The 22,294-nt window shown below is 46.6% G+C and overlaps 1 protein-coding gene across 1 annotated transcript in view; it reads left to right on the forward strand.

Annotated features, from left to right (window-relative positions):
- LOC147709124 (uncharacterized) overlaps positions 1-22,294 on the forward strand; it is a 3,078,084-nt gene that overhangs the window by 1,510,009 nt on the left and 1,545,781 nt on the right. The window contains exon 21 of the mRNA XM_086927727.1: positions 13,138-13,224. Coding sequence (XP_086783853.1) covers positions 13,138-13,224 — 87 coding nt within the window. The remainder of the gene's footprint in view (positions 1-13,137; positions 13,225-22,294) is intronic.

Raw genomic sequence — 22,294 nt, forward strand, 5'->3', positions numbered from 1 at the left:
TGTCTGTGGGGGGCGGAGGAGGCGATACTGGTGGTCATGCTGCTAATGCCAGATGAAGTGGAGGATGTGTGTTGCCGAACTTTACTACGTTGTGCACTTGCACCACCACTAATTGAGGTCAAGGTGGATGGAGGTCCCTTCTGGCGAGAAAAAAATATGGAAGCGGTAGGTGGTGGTGTACTAGTTAACTCCAATGATGGTGTTCCCATTGCCTCCTCGTCGACAACATCACGCTCAGCAGCATTTCGGGCTAGGGTAAAAATGTCTGTTTGCTGCATGCCCGCTGAGCCTGGAGTGACGTTTATGATGACCGCATCGTCGTCGTGAGAGTCTTCATCAGCAGGAGTAGTATACGCCACTTCTTCTTCAGCGTCATCATCACACTCCATAAGTACGAGAGTTTCGGGGACCTTCCTTTTACACTTAGCTACCTTTGTCAGATCACGGTGTGCCTCACTCTCAGACAGCAGTGGTGGTTCCCAAGTTAGATCCATATCATCAGAAGGAAGGGGGCTTGAACAAGATGTAGACACCATCCTTGATCTTTTCCTTGCTAGGGATGTGGAAGACAGTGAATGATCAGGAGGAGCGGCTTCCTCAAATGATAGCTCGGCTTGAATGTCGATTTCCTGATGTGCCCCGGACTTCGGTAGGAACAACTATTGTGGGCACTTGTGCCCCTCCATGCACCTCTGCTTGCGCATCTCCTTGCGCTGCCTCTCCTTCCACATGTACTTGGGCTTGTACTTATACATGTGGTTGTTGTTGCGGCTGTGGTTGTTGGACACTCGTCAGATGAGTTCAAAGCCCATAGGTATCAATGGGAAATACCGATTCTGTATTTACAGAATCGGTAAATACCGATTGTTACAGATTCGGTATTTCCACATCTGGAAATACCTACATATCCACCCTTTAGATTTACCGATTTTTAATTACCGAATCGGTAAAATTCGGTAATTAAAAATCGGTAAATCTAATTTACCTACATCTGGCCCAAAGTGTTTGTTAAGAGCAACTACACCCGTAAGGGTCTCTCTCCTCTCTTAGGCAACCACTGCAGGCCAATCCCCCAAGCAGCACTTCAGCTTAGGGATATTCTCTCCTCAGTCTCTCTGGTTCCTCTCCTCAGCAAAGGTTTTTTCTTGTTTCCCAAAGTGATCTAAAGTTCTGGGGTCTGGGTCCCCCCTTTTTATACACAGTTTCTCTTTGTTCTCTGAAGGCAGAGAGCCCTTTGCCTAGTCCAAACCAGTTCTGGTCAGTCCTGAGGCACTCTCTTTACACGACTCCTTCTTTCCTTTCATAGGGCAGGGCAGGGACATCAGACGATCCACAGGAGGTGGAGCCAGCATTGTGGAGGGAAGGCACAGCCCTATTCAGGTCCCAAGTGCAAATCCTCCCTCCCATCTATATGCAGATCTCTCTATTCAGCCCTGTGCTGACTCACCCTGTCTCCTGGAATCCCCCAGCCCCTGTCTCTCAAACGCCAGACAAGGAATACGCAACCTAGCAGAGGCTGGCTTAGATGGTTAGACAAGAAAATACCTACTTTCTAAAAGTGGTATTTTCAAACAAAGAATGTTAAAACCAACTTCAGAAAAATATGTATTTTATCACTCTGAGTTCAGGCATACTAAATTCGAATTTCTCCCTGGTTCCGACTCAGTTAGGATTATAAGATGTAATATACAAACTGCCCATTCTGGCCTATGGGGAACAGATAGCCTTGCAATAGTGAAAAATTGAAATGGCTGTAACTCACTATTAGGACATGCCACACACATCAGGGCATGTCCTACCTTTTACCTACAATGCACCCCCCTTGGGCCTACCATAGGGGTGACTAATATGCAGAAAAGGGCAGGTTTAGGGACTGTCAACTGGGTGCACTTGCCCAGTCAGCATGGCAGTACCAGACTGCACACAGGCTTTGCAACGGCAAGCCTAAGACACACTTTTTACAGGCTGCTTCTGTGGGTGGTAAAACCAGTGCTGCAAGCCCACAAGCAGCATTTGGATTTACCAGCCCTGGGCACCCCTAGTGCACTGTACTAGGGTCTGACAGGTAAATCAAACCAGCCAATGATGGAATCACTAATCCATACATCATTTTACCATAGGGAGAGCATATGCACTTTAGCATTGATCAGCAGTGGTAAAGTGCCCAGAGTCATAAAACAGCCAACAACAGGTCAGAAAAAATCCAGGAGGAATGCAAAAAGTTCAGGGATGACCCTGCAAAAAGGGCTAAGTCCAACAAGTTCCTTGTGAACATTGTTGTTGCTGAATTAACTGTACGGAATTAAATCACACTCCTACATCGCGCTCAACAAGATATAATTTACAGAACATAAATTCATTAATTTATTTCTGCAAAAGTGTGAATTGATACGGTGATTCACACACCTTTGAGAAAAATAAAGTGTATTTATTTAATGGGAATTTAATTACATTCACATCTTGCAGAATTGCATTTTGATCAGTTAATATCAGTGTACATACAACTTTTCTTTCTGCTGTTTTTTTTCTATCTTCTTCTTTGTCTTATATCCTGTGTTGATAGTTTGGGCACATAATCTATAATTTAGTGACAAGATGGATGGTATTGTCGCTCTGTTATCTTTCTTACCCAATCCAGGAGATCCTGTTTTGGAGTGGAAGCAATAGAACAATGGATTTGAAGCCTATTTAGACTATATAGGAGGTGATCTGTACACTGATAAGCAGAAACTAACTATTCTTAAAAACTGTTTGGGTGCAGAGGGGAGGAGTGTTTTGCGTCATTTACCACTCATTGCTGTTGATGAAGTTGATGAAGAAGAAGATGTTGATGTATGTGATATGCAAATTCTCAATCGGATATACTTTATATCAAAAAAGTTAATGAGACACACATTTTTGAGTAGAGCTTAACTTTCCCCATAAAAGGTTTGCACGTCTAGATCATTTTTTTTATCTGCTTTGTCATTGGGTGGGGCTTCAATTCAAATCTTGACTAGGTTTTCATCTGACCATTCTCCAATTGTACTCGTCGTTGCCGCTCTTGCCCATCATATGCAGTTGAAAACATTTTCATTTGACCGTAAACTCTGTTTGAATGAAGATTTTCGGGGAGAAATGTCTAAATGGATTAAAGAGTTTTTCTCTATCAATAGATATTCTGCCCATTATGCAATAGTATGGGACTCGTTCAAGGCATGCTTTAAAGGTGAGGTGTTAAGGTTTGTTTTTCAGCAGAACCAGAAGAGAATGCAGGAGATGCTGGAATAGTATTCGTCGCTTAGAGACACAGAGGGTAAACTAATTCAGGGATTTATGTCACAAGGGGTTAACATGCAAGAGCTAGAGGAAGCTACTGAGTTAGCAAGGGCTAAAATTCAAGGAGTATTGAACATGGAAAATGCCAGAAAATATTTGGCTCATAAAAAACAAATTCATGAATTTGGGGAAGCCATGGGCTGGTGTTTGGCACGGCGGCTACGCATGAAAGAATCTCTGAGCTGTATTGGTGCTTTGAAAGATAATGCAGGGATAGTTTGTCAGGATCCTAAAGGGATACTAGCAATTTGTCACCAGTTTTATTCGGAGTTATATACTCAACAGGCAACCCATAGTGCGCATACCTTGCATTTTTTGGAGGGGGTATAGCACAGCTTGATTCCAGTGAGAGGGCAATGTTGGATGGTCCAATCATGATGGAAGAGTTGGAAGCAGCGGTCACCGGATTAGCTTTAGGGAAGGCTGCTGGACCCGACAAACTCCCGGTTGAGATATATAAGCTTTTTTTCAGTTTAATAAAAGAAGATATGTTGTGCACATTCAGGGCGGCACAGGAGGGATTTGCCCCTAAATCTTGGGCAGAAGCCACTATTGTGGTTTTTAATAAAAAGGGTAAAGACCCGGTAGTGGTGGGCTCTTACAGGCCGATCTCATTAATGAATTGCGATGGTAAAATGTATTTAAAGATCTTGGCCACCCGATTGTCTAAAATTATTACTCCCTTAATGTCGCAGACTCAACATGGATGTATCCCTGAGTGTAGCACAGATACGCATGTTAATTAGTTGGTGCCGCTTTTCGATGTTGCCCAGACAGAAAAGCGGGAACTAGGCCTAATTTTATTGGACGCAGAAAAGGTGTTCGACCGTGTGGAGTGGGATACCTGTGGGAATTTATGTCATGCTTGGGCTTTGGTAAACGGTTTATTACTGCCCTTTAGGTTTTGTACACTTCACCTGTCGCCAAGATAGCTTCAATGGGCCTATTATCCGAGACCGTTAATATTACTAGGGGCACAAGGCAGGGTTGCCCCTGCTTACCACTGCTTTTTGCGTTATACATAAATCAGTTTATTAAGCAGCTAAGCAACAACTCCTTGATTAAGCCCTTCAAGGTGCATAATGTCCCCTATTCTGTGTTTGCATATGCAGACGACATTGCAGTAACCACTTCGGATCCTCATTCAGTGCTCCAAGAGATTGAGCGGCTAGCTTCTTTATTTGACCAGGCATCCGGATAAAAATTAAATGTTACCAAAACGCAAGTCTTAATTACTGAAAAGGTGATCTTAGATGACATTCGAGACACAAAAGACGCAACTTACTTGGGCATTAGAATTAGATCTTCTTTACATGAATTAGTTGATGCTAATTGGACTATGTTACTGCGTAATATTCAGGAATCATTGGATAAGTGGTCCCGACTTTACCTCACAGTGATTGGTAGAACTAACATTATTAAGATGAATGTTTTACCCAAGGTTTTATATGTGTTTAGAGCTGTACCATTAGAAATTAATGTGGCCCAACTTCAACATCTGCAGTCCATTTGTTTTAAGTTTCTCTGGGCACCAGGCAAACCTAGACGGGCTATGAGATTTCTGACTCTACCATTCGAACGTGGGGGATTAGCTATCCCGGATTTTGCCCTTTATTTTTATGCTTGTTTTCTGTTAAAAATGCAGATTTTATTGACTGGGGAAGAGACAGGCAACATTGCAGAGGCCCCCTCAATTTTTCAGATCCTGCTGGGACCAGAGGCAAGACAATGTTTTTTCAAACAAATTGATGGCAGTTAATATAAACAAACAAGGTTTAAGGTGATAATATCCGCTTTTAATGTATGGAAAAGAGTACGTAAGCTGTGTTTAGTGGAGAAATTATCCCGGTATACCCCTACAAATGCCGTAAGGCTTCTTCCCCCTATTTTTTGGGATAATGTTGCTTTGGGTTGGAGGGTAAAGGGCATTGGTCAACTTGGGGATTTCTTTGATATTGGTGCTTCCCTTATGTCCTTTGAAGAGCTGTCTAGACAGCATAATTTGGCTAAATCTCATTTTTTAAAGTTTCTTCAAATTCGAGATTTTATTTCTCTGACAAAATTCTATCTGTTCCTAACACAGTAGTTGCGGCCCTTCAGCGCCATGTTAAAATTGGGGAGGTTTATCAGCTATTACTGTCATATAGAAAATGGTCTTTGATTTTGGGAGTAGATAATATATTCTTAAAAGATGTCATTATCAGATCTAGGGAATGGATGTGACGTCGTATAGACCCTTGTCTATGTTAACGGTGGACTACAAGATCTTAAGCCGTATTCTGGCCACTAGGTTATTGCCACACATGACCTCGTTGGTACACGACGACCAGGCAGGGTTCATTCCCACTAGAAACACATCCAATAACATCCGCCGCCTGATCCGCATATTGGACAATGCCCCAGACTCGGACGTCAAATCTGCGGTACTGTCGGTGGATATAGAGAAGGCCTTTGATAGCCTGGAGTGGCAGTACTTGGACAGGGTGCTGGAGAAGTTTGGCCTGGGAGACGGTTTTGGCCGCTGGACGAGGGTGCTCTATTCAGCTGCCACTGCTAGAGTGCGACTGGGGTCTGTTATATCACCCGACTATCCGGTGCGCAGAGGGACGAGACAGGGTTGTTCGCTATCCCCTCTCCTGTTTGCTTTAGCGATGGAGCCACTAGCGGCGCTGGCGAGAGCGGGAGAGTGGTACAGGGGAGTTTGGAATGGTGGGGAAACTCATCATATCTCGCTGTACGCGGATGACCTGTTGCTCTACCTGGAGGATACGGAACAAGCTCTCAGAGAGGCGATGGAGATGCTCTCTCGCTTTGGTAGGTTGTCAGGCCTCAAGGTCAATTGGAACAAAACCTGCATCTTCCCGTTGAGGACGGATGAGTCATATCCTCCTCTTACAGTGGAGGTGGCCTGGGAGGACATGTGCTTTACTTACCTGGGGTCCGTGTTTACCACGAGGCCGCGAATCTGCTGGAGGGAAACATAGGCCCCTGCATACGGGCGCTGCGGGGATGCATATGCTTTTGGGCTTCCCTCCCCCTGTCAGTGCAGGGCCGAGTGGCACTGCTGAAGATGGTGGCTCTGCCCAGGCTGCTCTACTATTTCGGAACCCTGCCGATATGGATCCCCCAGCGGATCTTCAAAGATCTGAGATCAATGATTATTGCTTTCCTCTGGGGCCATGGCAGGCGTAGAGTGGCGTTACATTCTCTGATCAGACCCAAGCTTGAAGGTGGAATGGCGGTTCCTGATTTTGAACTGTATTATTTAGCGGCCCAATTGCAGATCCTGACACAGCACATAGCGAGAGAATTCAGGGGCCCAGACCACAGGCGCGGAAGAGGTATTCAGAGGCACGTCCTATCCTACATAGTCATGAGGCAGAAACTGGGACAGAGAGATCTCACCATTGAGGAGAAAACCCTTCGGCAGTGTTGGCACAGGAGCCTGAAGAGGGCAAAAGCCGCACGACCGTATGCCCCGGAGATCCCTATCAGGATGTTGACAGCGCTACCGCATGGAGGCGACTGGTCCCCATTGTCAGAATGGGAGGAGCTGGGCTTGCAGATGGTGGGAGATCTGTATGTGGATGGGGTGTTGGCCCCCTTTGGGGTACTGCAGGACCAGTTTGGCCTCTCGGATGGGAGCTACCTCTTGCATGCCGCAGTAACCGCGGCAATTCAAAAACACTGGAAGGGAGGACTGGCAGAGCCGGACACGACTATGGCCTGCCAGTACGTGGTGATGGCTGCGGGTACAGTCAAGGCGGTGACTTGCATTCACTCGCGAATGCTAAACGAGGGCCTGGAACCACTCACTGCGCTAAAGGGTAAATGGGAGGAAAGCATAGGTAAACCCATACCGGACACGGTTTGGGGGCACATCTTGAAACGAACGTGGAAAGGCTGCAGGAATGCCCTCTTCCAACAGGTGCATTTTTTCATACTACATAGGGCCTATTTGACACCAGGGAAACTGCGACGGCACTTCCAGGTGCAGGATGCAGCGTGTCCGAGGTGCTTGGCACTCCAAGTTGAGCTGGATCATTTGCTGTGGGACTGCCCGAAGTTAGGAACGTATTGGCCTGAGGTGGGCGAGCTTCTGAACGCTGTCACGGACAGAGAAGTGGAGTTCAACATGGCAGCGTGCCTGCTGCTTTGGTTCCCTCACACGGCGAAGACGAAAATTACGAGCAAGTTTATCGACATGGGACTCATGCTAGCACAAAGGGAGATTACTTGGCACTGGAAATCCAGGGAGGGCCCATCAGTTCGGAGGTGGACGAATGAGCTCTTGAAATGGTCCAGATGTGTGAGAGTGATCAGAATGCGACAGGCCACGAGAACTGGTAACGAGAGGAGCCTGGAGATGGCAAGGGCTTGGGAAATGATTGTGCAGGCTTTGAGCGACTATCTGACAGTGGACGAGGAGGAGGGACATCTCGAGAGTGAGGCTCCATGAGGCTAGGAAGACCGAATGCCTGACCCCGATAGGCAGCAACCCATTATGGAGGGACTAGAGATACAACCCACATCGGCAGCAGTTGGGAGGGGAGGGTGGTAGGGGAGTTCTTGGGACACCGCAACAGTGATAGGACGGACGCCTGCCATTGGGAGTTCTGGCTGACCTTTAAGGGAGAGGGGTGTCGGGAGGTATACATGGGTTGAGGCTGGATGGCAGTTGCTAGGCGCTAATGGACGGTTGTCATTGTGGAGCGCTAGCATAGACCTGATAGTGCGGGCACTGTGGGCCCGGATGTCGCCCATACGACATGGCTGAATGACACTGACGGTGGGGGGGGGGGGGGGGGGGGGGGGGAGAGGGAGTTTGGTGGGGGAAAAAGCGGATACATAAATGTGTTGTTGACCTGAAGCACCTTTGGAAGCATACGGTGACCGCCTGTTGGACCCTGTTAAAGCGCCGCCCGGCCTCCGGGATGTGGGCTGAATGGCTGTGTCCTATTTTAATGATGTTCAGCGTGTTGCAATGCAGTAGTATGACGGTTAACGGACCTCGATGTTTTGTTTATAATTCTGCAATAAAAACATATTTAAAAAAAAATTATCAGATCTAGGGAAGCCTTGTTGTCCACCAACTTGAAAGCACAATGTTTTAAAACATTTTTTAATTTGCATTATATGCCGGCACGCGTGCTCAAATGGGGGACAGGACAAGATAGTAAATGTTTTCGGTGAGGGGGCGACAATGTGGATATTTTGCATATTCTTTTTAGTTGTGGTCATTTGACAAATTATATTACTGGTATAGAGCAATTTTTGTCTAGAGTTATTGGGGCTCCGATTGTTATTACATCTGCAATTATGCTCTTGGGTATGGGGCCCAAACTTGGCAAGGGTACTCCCCTATATAAACACCGCTATTTAATTTTTATAGCTATGACTGTCACTCGGCTTTGTATTGCAGCTGAATGGTTACAAGCTGAACAGCCTTCATATGAATGATGGAGGGCAAAGATGTATAATTTATTTCATTTAGAGTTTAGTTTGTATTCAGTTAAAGGGGTTAAGAAACATAAAACTGGCAGAGGCATTTGGGGATTGTTTTCTGACCACATGCATATATGAAGTTATGATAAATGTATGTATTAGTCTTTTGAGTTACTGTGGAAAAAAGAAAATTAAAAAGAGCTCAACTGCCCAACAAATCCATTGATTCTTTTGTTAATGATTAAGAATTCTTGCAGCTAAATGTAAATATGGTGAATTTCACGACCAAATGTTACATGATCAAATGGTGCATAAAACTGGGTATGCAGGATTGCAGGAGAAAATATTAGCTGTGGAAGATCTTACTTTAGAGAAAGCTATTGATATTAGTCATAGATTTGAGGAAATTAAGTTAGGTATGAAAGAGCTGGCTGCAAAACTGACTTCTGAGGGGCAGGTAGTAAAAAATGTGAATGAGGATAAGACAATCAATGAAAGTTGCAAATATAAATCTAGTATAGGTCCTCAAGGATCAGGAAAAAAAGATTAGGTTTGTTTTAAATGCGGGTTATCTGATCATTTAGCAAACAACAGGTGATGCTCAGCAGTAGGACAGATTTGCAGATATTGCAAAAGCAAGGAACACTTTTCCAGAATGAGTAGGAATAAAAACAAGAACAGGAACAAATTTGCTCATGTCAAGGTGGTCCATCAAGAGTCCGATGACTTAGTAGAAGCATTTATCCGTATTATTTATGAAATCAATGATAAAAGCGATGATACTCCATATTGTATTATTACCATTGATGGTGAAGATGTCAAAGTTATGGCCGATTCATAAGCTCGCCATACTCTGATTTGTGATCAATGGTTGCAGAAATTCTCTAACATTCAATTGTTACTTACAGACATAAATCTTATTGGATATGGCAATAAACCCATTAAAGTTGTAGGTTATTTTATTGCCAACATTAGTTTTAAAGGTAAGACCATTGTTGCCAATGTGTTCCTAGCCAAAGAGGGATCCTTTTTGTTGGAATGGGCACAACAAAGATATTTGCTCATTACTCTGGATCCTAATCATCCTCAACAAGTTTTAGGATACAGTGATTTCATATCTCACATTAGTGAGGATAGATCTGTAGAATGGGAGAAATTATTTCCTAAGTTATTTTCACCTAAGCTAGGATTGTGGAAGGACTTTGTGTACAAAATCATATTAAAACAGAATGTTGTTCCTAAAGTGCACAAAGTCAGAAATATTCCCTTATCTATTTATCTATAAGGCAAGCTTTACGGGAGGAACTGGATAGGTTATGCAGTCAAGACATAATTGAAAAGATCGAGTCATCTGAATGGTTGTCACCCGTGGTTGTAGTACACAAACCAAATGGAAAAATTGGACTTTGTGTCGATTTGAGAGATCTGATTGAATGTGTATCGGTGAACTGACAACCGTTGCCAAATATTGGGGAAATATTTTCAACATTAAAGGGGGCCACTGTGTTTTCAACATTGGACCTATCCAATGCTTATAATCAAATTGCTTTGCATGAAGGAAGCAAGCATTACACTTCATTTATAACTCCTGAAGGGGCATTTTGATACATTATAAGCTCATACCAGTACTTTCACAACCAAACAGCTTGCGCTAGAGGCTCCACATGAATATTTAGACCAAACTCAAAAAGAAATAACAGAAATCAATACCTAAAGTCAAAAAGAAATGCCCTTATCAATGTTTGTCTAAGCTTTATTCTGGTACTATTGGACTGAGAGTCACCATGTGGCTTTAGCTTTTGGCTGTTTTTGTGCGCACTCACTTCTGAAGGTTTAACATGTAGTTCAATTTAGTTTGGCATCAGAAGGGCTTGAATGAGCCGAAAACCCGGGCCCCTAAAATATATCTTGCACAGTGTCACACAAATCCTTAAGATATTACTGATTAGCTCTCTGTAAAAGAATGAATGCTACATGAGGAAAAGGATGCACATGGCTCACTGTTGTCTACTGCATTTATTAGTTTAGATTAGTGTTTCCCAAAGTGGGGTCCGTGGACCCCCAGGGCTCCATGACACATTCCCAGGGGGTCCGTAGGCAGCAGTTTTAAAAGCACAGCAAACTTTCTTGTATAACTAGCAGCTTTCGAGCATCAATAAAATTGTCAAAATAATGCCAGTGATTAATGTACCTGTTGGAGAGAGACGAGAGTTTTGTCCAGTGGCAGCTTTGACTTGATTAATGTAGCACAGGGGGTTAATATTCCTACTGCAAAGAACCTGTAACATGCATTTAAAAAGCAGTATTTTATGTGCATAGGTCCGTGGGTTACTGCTTTTGTCACTGATTTTTTTGTTACTGTGCACTTCATAAGGGACAATCGTAATCTAGCAGAGGGACCCATAAACTGTCATCAGAGAGCTGCTTGCAAACTGCATGGTACCAGTTAGTAACTTATGTTTTTTCCCAGTCATTCATTATTCGGATACTGCTAAAAAGGTTTATTTGGGTGGAAATACAGTTTTAATGTTAAAGTTAGTGCTAGCCACTGTGTTACGTTCTGAATCCGGAGTTTGTGTTTTTCCAGACCAAGCACTCTTTAAAAAAGCCTACCAGTATGAATGACATGTGAATACTACACCTTGTGGTCCCCTTTATCTTATGTAACATTTTTTATACACTGATTTACATGTATCATTCATTGTCTCTATATGTGTGTGGTGTAAAGTGCTCCAACAACCTACAATGGTATGAGAGAGGCTATAAAAAATATGAAATACATGCGACAGAGGGGCTATGGAGCGATGAGAGGCATTGTTGGAGGGTGATAATAAGGGAATCATTGAAGAAACCCCAACAAAGATTGTCGCTTCCTGGTGCATAGTAAGGTCTTCATTTACTATTCTTTAAAAGCTAATGCAATTCAATATATAATGAAAAATGTGTTGTAGAATGCACCATTGTTTCCTAAATATTTTGAGGGGGAGAGCCTCCCAAAGCCCCCATTGTAGTGGTCAAGCACACTCCCCGCACTTGGGTGCACCGTGTGGGGACTGGTATGAAAACGTTTGCCAGGGCTGCTTTGAGTTTCCAGTCTGGCCCTGGCAGGAGCAGGAGCCTCGTACTGCGAAATAAAACCAACAATTTAAAAGTTAGTCGCGGAGATGCAGCACCAATCTTCCCAATAATTCTTTTCCTTTTTTGCAAATTCCTTCAATATAAAATACTAAGGGCCAGATGTACGACCCGTTTTTATATGCGCAAATGGGTTTGCAAACCCGTTTGCGTATGCAAAAACCTATTAGGCCATGTACATAGCCTATTTTGCAAGTCGCAATTTTTTTTGCGACTTGCTAAATAGGTTTTGCGACTCGCTATTTGGAATGAGCATTCCCTTCCAAATAGCGAGTCTGAAAACCATGTACAAATGTTTTGCGACCGCAATTGCGGTCGCAAATCACTCTCAATTACCACCTACTTCAAGTAGATGGTAACGGATTTGCAAAGGGGAAGGGGGCCCCAAGGGACCCCTTCCCCATTGCAAATGCATGTAAATTTATTTTTTAAGGGCAGGCAGTGGTTCCCGGCACTTGCACCGACTCCGTCACCACCATTTCCTACATTCTCTTATCACGTCGACGATAACCGCCGCGGTTGACTCCACATTCTCGCCGGCTTTGCAATGCCTTACCGGAACCGGCGACACCACTGACGCAATTAACTTCTTCTGTCTTGGATTCGACACGTAGTCTCCTTGTGAACACGACACCTTGCCTCCCCCGTGGCAGCCAGGGAGCTGCCCTCGACCTCGGCACCGACGCCTCACCTCCACGACACCGTACATCGTCATAGACATGGTTTTCCAAGGTGCTGTTTGTTTGGGGGTTCTTGTGAGTCCATGCCCGACGTTGCGCACCTCGCGGCCAGCACTGTACTTTGGATTTATTGCTGCCACAACGTCGTAATAGCCCCAGGCGGAGCTAGTTGTTCTCTGCAAGCTTTTTTATTGACATAACTTTTTCTAAGTGCTGTTTTAATGCATGGAAGGTGGATTTATGTTGTTTTTGCTCTTGTTGAGTTTAGATAAAGATACTTTATTTTTCCTAAACTGGTGTGGTGGCCATTTGTGGTGTTATCACTGTGTTACTGTGTACAAATACTTTACACATTGGCTTTGGCATAAGCCTTTCTGCTCATTCCAAGCTCCCAAGGGGGTTATGTAAAGTTTGTATCCCTCTTTCCCTGACTAGAAGGAAGGGTCTCTACTTGGACATAGGTGTATACCACTGCCAATTAGAGACCCCCCGTTCTAACAATATAGCTTTGTGAGTATATAGATAGACTAGATAGTCACCGTTTCATTCTTTTTTTTAGCGCCTGAAACAGCAAATCCTGAGAATCCTTTGACGACTACCACGGCCCTTCCTGAAAAAGATCTCAGTGTGGAAAAACCCCAGCCAGGTAAGTATAAAGAGAGAATTTGTGATGAGATATACTGTTGCAGATATTATATACATGCAACAATACAGCTGGCATTTAACAAATCCAAGAATCAATCATGGGTATTAGTAAATAATGGGTATTTTCTCACTGGGTGTTTCGAGTGACAATTATCTATGATGTTAATCAGAACCCTGAGGTGAAAAACATCCACTTTATTCACTTCTTACCAATCTATAAAGTTATGTTATGCATGCCCCCAAAACCTTATGGCCCTGTTTTCAACTGCTATGCAAGTGTAGAGAAGTAATAGGGAGCAATAGATAGCATGGCCTTCTCACCAAATGAAAAATAAGGGGGCAGATTTACAAGCCCCCTTCGCCACCAGTACGTCACTCTCGTAGTGCGTTTTTTTCTGCTTAAAATCGAGGTGCCTGTAGCGATATGATATAGGAGGAATACCCCTATTTGCCTTTTTTGGGGGGGTCCCTCTTTCAGCAAACTCTTTGGATTACTGGATATCGGATCTCAGGCCCTGCCTGGGCATGCTGCTGGGACCGGCGTTCTGCAGTGTAGCGGCGGCTTGGAGGTCCGCCCTGCTCCGCCTGGGTCCGCCCTGGTTCGCAGGTCTGTTTGCCGTTTCTGTGTCTCATTGTTCAGTCTTCCATGTGTTGGGAGCAGGCGGTTCCTCTTTCGTCGGGTTTGCTGTCGGGACGGCAGCGTGGTCTGCTGCATTGGGGAGCGGCCGCCCTGGAGCTCCGTAAGGGGCGTAGGTTCCAGAGCCTTCTGCAGGTCACTCGTGGCTGCTCTTCGGGCTCCATTGAGGGTGGCGAAGACGCAAGCCAAGCGGAGGTCGGGGGACGACAGACCGAGGAGGATCTCGTTACTAAGGTGAGTGCTGTGCAGGGGCAGGAACGAGACGACTTGGCTGGTTCAACATCACCGACAGCGGGGCCAGTTACGCGGAAGAAAGGAAAACAAGGGGTCAAAGCTAAAGCTAAAGTGAAAGCTCAAAATAAGTCACAAGAAGCATATGGTGCGAGCGGGACTGTGAGTAACCCCCCATTGATAACCAAAAGTTTAAGGCCAAACTCCACCGGAGGAGGCATAAAAGGAAAATCTGCCACGTCTCTGTGGGCTAAATCTTATACCAGGAAACAAGAAGTGAGTGAGGAGAGAGCTCCTTTATTAGCAATAACCAAGGATATAAATGGTTGGCCACAAGGTCTGAGCCATAGCTCCATCGAACGCAGCAATAAAAGTAAATCTTCCACTTTTTTATGCGCTGAGGTCAAAGCTAAGCTCTCAAAAGGGTGTAAGTCAGCAAAAGCTACTAAGGCTGCTATTCTTGGTTCGAGTTCAAGTGTAAAAATAACGCCTTCTCTAAGATCATATTTTAAAGTGGTCCCACAAATCCTTGACCTGGCTAAAGAGGTACCCGTGTCTGTACTTAATATTCCTCTCCTCCCTGTCCCTCTTTCCTTAATGGATTTAGAGGAGTCTTCAACGGTGGGTAAGATATTCGATATTAGCAGCATGTCTTCTGGTAACATGGCTCCGATTACCACGATGGAGGGCAACAAAGGGTTAGAAGCTGGATGTAGTCCAGCCGAACAGGCTGACCTACAGCAACATCCACTGCAGGCGTCAGAGGCATTGGCAGATCTACAGTTGTCAAGCTCGGGAGAGGCTTTGCAGGAGGCTATGGCTTTAATGTCAACTGGCCCGTAGGGAGAGACTAGTATCAACCCGGCAGAGATCTCATTGAAATCTATGTTCTCATCTCTGTCCTTAGACATAAAAAGGGGTTTCAAGGTCTCTGCTGCCAACCAGTCAGAAATAAGGAACTTCTGCGAGTCTCTTGATAATACAATTAATGGTCTTAACTCCAGAACCACGGTTTTAGAAGAAATGGTGGCGGGACTCTCATTATATCTGAATCAGGCTAAGGTGGACATTGTGAACCTTAGAAAAGAAGATCTTGCCCTTTCTGAGAGAGAACAATGCCCGGCGCAGTAACCTTCGAATCCTTAACGTTCCTGAGGGGAGTGAGGGCACCGACATAAAGCAGTATGCTATCACGCTTTTAAGAGATTCTTTACAGCTTGAGCAGTAAGCCGAAAACCTGAGTACTGATATCCAAAGAATTCATAGGAATCCCTTTAGGAAAAATCCACAAAGATCTAAACCAAGGAAAATCCTAGTTAACTTCCACACTTACTCCCTTAAAGAGTTGATCCTTAGTCAGGCCCTTAAACGGAAATCTTTGAGTGGGAAGGGCTTCACTTTCCAGATAAGGTCAGATTTATCTAGGGTAACCCTGGATAAACAATGGGAGTTGGGGAGGAGACTAGACGCCTTCAGGCAGCTAGGGGCCTCTGCCCAGCTCAAGTTCCCAGCCGCATTAAAGATCATGCACAACAACAAAATGTACAACATTAGATCGGTTCAAGCAGCAGACAAATTGTTGTTGGTTTTGGGTAATATGGAAGGTCCATCAGGTTAGGCGGGGGTTCCATTTCTGCCATGTTTTCTTTTCTCTTTGGATTTGACCTTTGTTAGAGTTGTCTCTCACCCCTTTCACTAAACTGGTATCGCGGATAGTAGTTCCGGGATTATGTTCCTATCTATATCATTCTTAAATAAACTGTTGTCTCTCTATTCTTACTTATTAAGGAAATACGAAAGACAAAGAGATTAAAAATAAAAAAAAGAGACAAGGAGCAAATTATAAAAAAGGGAGAGGCTACATACTCTAAGTTTTAATCACAATGTAGTGGGTTAACCTCAAACCTCTTGATTATCTTGGGCACCTTTGTAAATCTCAGCCACACTGCGGGTGCTCGGAGGGGGCACTATCTTCTGGACATGTTCCCTATAGATAGGGCAAGGGTTTCCCCGGGGGGAGGGGGGTAGAGTAGTGGGAGTTGCAAGGGAAAGAAATCAAAAAGTTCCTTATTTCTTTCTTGGTAATGCTTGTTCTTTTCTTTTGTATCAAAGTGATCTTTGGCATGATTATATTACTCTTTCGTTGGGTTTCCCCCAGTTGCAACTGGCATCGGGATAGTGGTAGGAGAGAGGCAACTCTTTTATGAATAGCTTGCGGATCCTCTCCTGGAATATCAATGGCCTCCGCACCAGTCCCAGAAGGGACAACATTTTGCAATATCTTCATGACGGTGATGCGCAGGTCATTGTTCTCCAGGAGACGCACTTGATAGAACTAGAGTTGCTGCCTTGGTTAAAAAAAATCCATGGATTGATTTAGTTATAACTACAACACAAACGATGAACAATAGGGGAGTTGCAATTTTGTTTAAAAAATCTCTAAAAGCTCGACTGATATCCAAATTAACAGACCCAGGTGGCAGATGGGTCAATGTAGGAGAGTAGGGTCTGCAATCCTATGATCACCCGGACTTTTTGCTTTTGTTTCACTGGTTTACGACTTTCCCGGGCTGTGGGCCTGCCAATCCGACCCACAGCCTAGCTGTTCTCTCACTAAATTGATATGTACCTTAGGTGCATTACCCAATTGGAACTGGGCCACCCTGTCAGACCCTGTAACTCAGGGCATCGGTGTACCCAGGGCATACCAGGGGCTGAAGCATGTATTATGCCACCCCTGGATGGCCATCTAAATCTGACACAACTGGCTGCACGACAGCTGGGGCCACGTGGCGTACTCGCCCGTTGCTATAGGTGTAGTATCCCTATACCTAACCTTAAAATGGACACCCGAGTTCCTCTCAGTCACTCCTATGGCAGGCCTTGACAATCCTGAAGGCAGAGTGCATGGAACCGTGTGAATTGGGCTCTGGCACGAGCCGAGCCCGGTTGCAGCTTGCGGAACCAAGACCCAATGGCTGTTCCATGATAACGCGTAACATATCGGTAACTTCGGTATCGCTTTATCAAGACATGTCGAGTAAGGTGTCATACGAATCTGGATGCTGCCCCCTCACCAATCCTGGCGACGAGGTTAGCATCCCGCCCTTCTAGAGGGACACGACATGTACGTAACTGTGAACCCCGGTTAAAGTTAACTGAAGCCTCAGCTCCACAAAATGGACGCTGCCACCACAGACACGAGTCTGACCTCCTGCTGTTGGGAGTCCTTCCAGCGAGGAGAGCTTGGACAAAGGGTTTCCTGTCAAGGGCGGTGTTCGCACCGTCCCAGACAGGGTTTGTGTATTCTGGGTAGGTAGGGCTTTGCAAGAAGGTGACTGCGGAGTGGCACCCCGGTGCTCACTACGCATCTGCCGGCTAGAACCAGTTCCAGGGGCGCGCAGCCCCTGACCTGGGGAAAGTCCAGCAGGGGGAGAGGGGTGTAACTACCCCCCTTCCTGGTCCCACCCTTAGGGCAGGACCTAGTCATGTACCCACCCCTTTCTTTAGGATAAAGGCCGGAGCGGGGACCCTTCCAAATTAGATCATCTTTGAATCAAGAATACTTTCTATGAAAGGACTTCGAGACTCTTCTCAAGATTTCTCCCTTGTGGCTAAGGAGTAGTCACCCTGCATCCGCAGGCACCATCTAAGAACTCTGCGGTTTGCTGCAAGTCCTTCCTCAAGGATCCGACGACCCAGCTCGACAAGAACCGGCTTCCCTGGCACCTCTGACCTCTACCCACGTCGTCAGCTCAGCTGAGATCTGTGGGTGCGACGAGACCTCGAGGGACCGGCCATCATCAAAACCTGCACGCTTTCTTAATCAGCGCGACCATCGAAGCAATTCTCTGGTGAGTGCTCTGGGGTCCGAGAAGCCCCGACACTGAGTAGCTCCAGCACCGAAGTGCAGTCTCCCAGCATCTCCACGATCTGCGTGGGGCCCTTCTGCTCGCTGCTCAGCACGTTGTCTGGTCACTAGCCGCTGGCTTGTGCCCTTCTTTGACGACATCCGACAACCAACGCTGCTGGTCTGGTTGCTCCAGACCGGCCCTTGCTCCCTTTTCCAAGAGGAGCACCCCGGACCCTCCTAGTCCACTCAAGACGCCATTTTAGGCCCACCACGTGGCCCTGAAATCTGCCAAGGCTTGTTGCCCCAATCCTGGGCCCAGCGACGCCGACAGCATCAACCTTCGTGGGACAGCTCGCACCTCCATCCTAGTCGCCGACAACGCCTCCTGGTCCGTGAGACCGCAGAGCCTAGCGTCGCCCACTCACCTAGTCGAGGTGACGGCCATCCGGTGCCTTCCTGGTACCCTCTGACTACTGGCTAGTAGTACGAACTTGGTCCCCTCTGCTTTCAGGTATCAACGATCACTGATCCAGGCTTGGATCTCTACGAACTATTCATCACTGGTCGCCGGCCAGCAACTCCTTTTCTTCCGGCTCCTGGCTCGTCAGCGAAAACCCCCAACGCCTGTAAGACTTGTGCAGCCGCAGCCCTCGTGGCTAGGTAACTTCGGCATTTCGGTGCCTGCATAGCCTCCTTACTCTCGGGTCCCGAGTCCCTCGCTTCCGACTTGCCTTATCGGGTCCGCCCGAGACCACTAAACTTTCCGTGCCCCCGGGCACTTGTTTTAATTGTGCACTTGAAGTATTTTCTAAGAGGTTTTTGTTCTGTGCTTAGTACCCTGTCCTCATAAAGAGTACAGGGCTGTTGTGATTCTAATAAATATACTGTTTATTTTCATAACACTTGTGTGGTGTCCTTTCACTTTGTGTTCAAGGGATATGTGATGGTATTACAGCTGGCTTAACACGCCCTCTAGAGTTTAGCCCGAAGACTGCTCGTATCCACTCTACTAGGATAGCTGGTCTAAGGTTGACTTACAACCAATCACCATAAGGGTTGTTTGGAACGATACATAGTGGTCGCTAGAATAGCGAACGCTGCATATCGGGCCAACTTCTCACATTGGTGAGCAGCGGGTGGGATTTGAGCTTGCTGTTGTTTTACCACGCGTATCCTAAGAATATCTTGTGAAAGATCACATAAGTACTCCAGGTACATATAACTTAGCTTAGAATACTCTGAGTTCTACTGAACCAGCTGTTGTAGCTCCTCAAGGCTTAGCACACCTTGGCTACAACTCTTAGCAAGGGATCAGTAGGTAAACCCATAGTGTAGGTAGGTGCATCACTTACACCACACTAGAAGCAGCATGTCGGACAAAGGAGGAAACTCTGAGTCTCCCCTTGTGTCAGTCGACCCTCCACAGGTCACCTCCAGATATGCTGCACTTAGCTTCCACGAGATGCGACAGATCTGTACATCTCGGAAGTTAAAACAGGGTGCAAACCCTACCATTCCGTTTCTGATTGGTCTCTTGGAGACTTATGATGCTAGGAGGGTGGGTAACACCGACCCTTCTCATCCAGAAATGGGGATGCCTCCCCTCGAGGGAACCCGGGGTGACCCTGACCTTATCCATCTCTCCGCCGAGGGCGAAGAGGAGGACGAGGAACCAGAGACATCTGAGGACGAGGCAGACGAAGGTCCAGTCATAGTTAGTCAGCTAACTCAGGACAACTTAAGCCGGCACGAGATTGGTACTAGGGGACCCCTGGGCCCTCTCTCGGGCCAGCTTAACATTGGGAACGGACGAGTTAGGTCTCTGTCGAGAGGCTCTAACAGATCCGCTCGAACCAATGGCTCTCGAGGTTCTGCTCGAAGAGGGATGACATCACCTCAGAGGAGAATGTACGAAGCAAAGGAGAGGGAAGTCAATCTGCGGATCGAGAGGGAAGAACTTGCCCTAGCCAAAGAGAGACTCGCCTTTGCTCGAGAGCAAGAGTTGAGTGGGACAATTCCCACTGGTGGCAGCATTCCCCCACGGGAACCCAGGAGTTTAGACACTAAGCACCTGAATAAGATAGTGCCCCCCTTTAAGCAAGGGGACGACATCCACAAATGGATTACTGCTTTGGAGCGGGCCTGCACTGTACAGTGCATCCCCCAGAGTCAGTGGGCAGCTATCTTGTGGCTCTCCTTTGACGGTAAAGGTAGAGATAAGCTCCTCACTACTAGAGTCGAGGACGCTAACAATTACCAGATCCTGAAGAACACACTGATTGATGGGTTCGGCCTAACCACTGAGCAGTACAGGTTGCTGTTCAGGGATACCCAGAAAACTCAGTCTCAGGACTGGTCTGATTTCGTTGATAGTGCCACTAAGGCTTTGGAGGGCTGGTTGCTGGGCAGTAAGGTTACTGATTACACAGGATTGTACAATTTGATCATGCGAGAACAAATTTTAAACAATTGTCAGAACCAGTTGTTGCATCAGCACCTTGTCGACTCGGATCTGACCTCTCCCCAAGAATTGGGAAAGAAGGCAGACAGATGGGTCAGAACAAGGGTTAAGCAAAACCAGGGCTCGAACCAGGGTGGTCAGAAGAAAGCAGACCAGAAGGGTAAAGATTCGAAAGGGGAACAAACTGACCAGAAGTCTTTGACAGGTCCCCAACAACCCAAAGAGGGGGGAGGTCAGGCTTGCCAGAAAAAGAAGAATCAAGAAGGCCAATCGAAAAGGTGGTGCCAATACTGTAAAAGTAAAACTCACTGGTTTAGTGAGTGCACCAAGAAAGGAGGGCAGACTCCTGCTACTGCAGCCCCTAAGGCACCTGTGCCCCCTAGTACAGCCAGCAGTAGTAGTGCGCCTCCCAAGGGACTAGTTGGGTTAACCTTGGGTTCTGAGGGGTGTGACAGCTTAGCTGGTACGCTCACTCAGGCTGTCCTTGTCTGTACAGGGGATGTGGATATATCCCCTGATGTCAGTCCCAATACTTTGGGCAAATACCGACAGACGCCTTTAATAAATGGAAGAATGGCTCAGGCCTATAGGGACACTTGTGCCAGCGTCACCATGGTGACGCCTAACTTTGTGGACCCTGGACAGATCATGCCAGGTACAGATTTCCTGGTGACCAATGCCAGCAACGTCACTACCAGTCATAGTATGGCGATTGTTGCTTTCTCCTGGGGAGGGGTAAATGGCCAGAAAAAGGTTGTTGTTAGTTCAGACCTCCCAGTGGATTGTTTGTTGGGCAATGATTTGAAGTCATCGCAATGGTCAGAAGTGGAGCAACGGACTCACATGGAGATGTTAGGCTTGCCAGCACACGTGTTTGCTGTGACCAGGTCACAGGTCAGACGATGCCCCACTGAACAGGTGCTGGATCCTGGAACAACGGACCAGACACCACCCAAGAAGAAGAGCAGTCGGGTTAAGGCTTCGCCTTCCCCCTTGCCCCAGGTCGAGGATCAGGTCTCAGAGGAGGCTGACCTCCAGGAATTGCGGGAAACTGAACATAAAGAACTCAAACTTGATCAAGTTGAGTTTCTGGGCTCAGGGGGACCCACACGAGAGGACCTGGGGAAGGACCAGTTAGGCTGCCCTTCTCTTGAACCCCTCAGACAGCAGGCTGCTGCTGAGGCTGCTGGGAACGCCACAGGTACCCACAAGGTATACTGGGAAGATGGACTCCTGTACACTGAGGCAAGAGACCCCAAGCCTGGCATGACCAGGAGGCTGGTCGTCCCCTTGTCGCAGCGTGGTTTCCTCCTTACCTTGGCCCACGAGATTCCCTTAGCAGGACACTTAGGCCAGACGAAAACGTGGGACAGGCTTGTCTCGCACTTTCACTGGCCTCACATGAACGAAGATACCAAGGAGTTTTGCCGCTCCTGTGTCACTTGCCAAGCCAGTGGTAAGTCAGGTGGCACGACAAAGGCCCCCCTTATACGAATGCCTGTGGTGGGGGTGCCCTTTGAACGGGTGGGGATTGACATCGTCGGTCCCATGGAACCACCAACAGCATCAGGGCACAAGTTTATACTGGTGGTAGTGGATCATGCCACCAGGTATCCTGAAGCTATTCCCCTTAGGACCACTACAGCACCTGTTGTGGCAAGAGCCCTAGTTGGAGTATTCTCCAGAGTGGGCTTCCCTAAGGAGGTCGTCTCCGACAGAGGTGCAAACTTTATGTCGAGCTACTTAACTGCTATGTGGAAGGAATGTGGTGTCAACTACAAGTTCACTACACCCTATCATCCACAATGCAATGGGCTTGTTGAGAGATTCAACAGGACCCTAAAAGGGATGATTCATGTACTACCTGAAAAGCTTCGGCGTAGATGGGA

Source organism: Lissotriton vulgaris, chromosome 6 (assembly GCF_964263255.1).
Source record: "Lissotriton vulgaris chromosome 6, aLisVul1.2, whole genome shotgun sequence".
Classification (NCBI taxonomy): Eukaryota; Metazoa; Chordata; class Amphibia; order Caudata; family Salamandridae; genus Lissotriton; species Lissotriton vulgaris.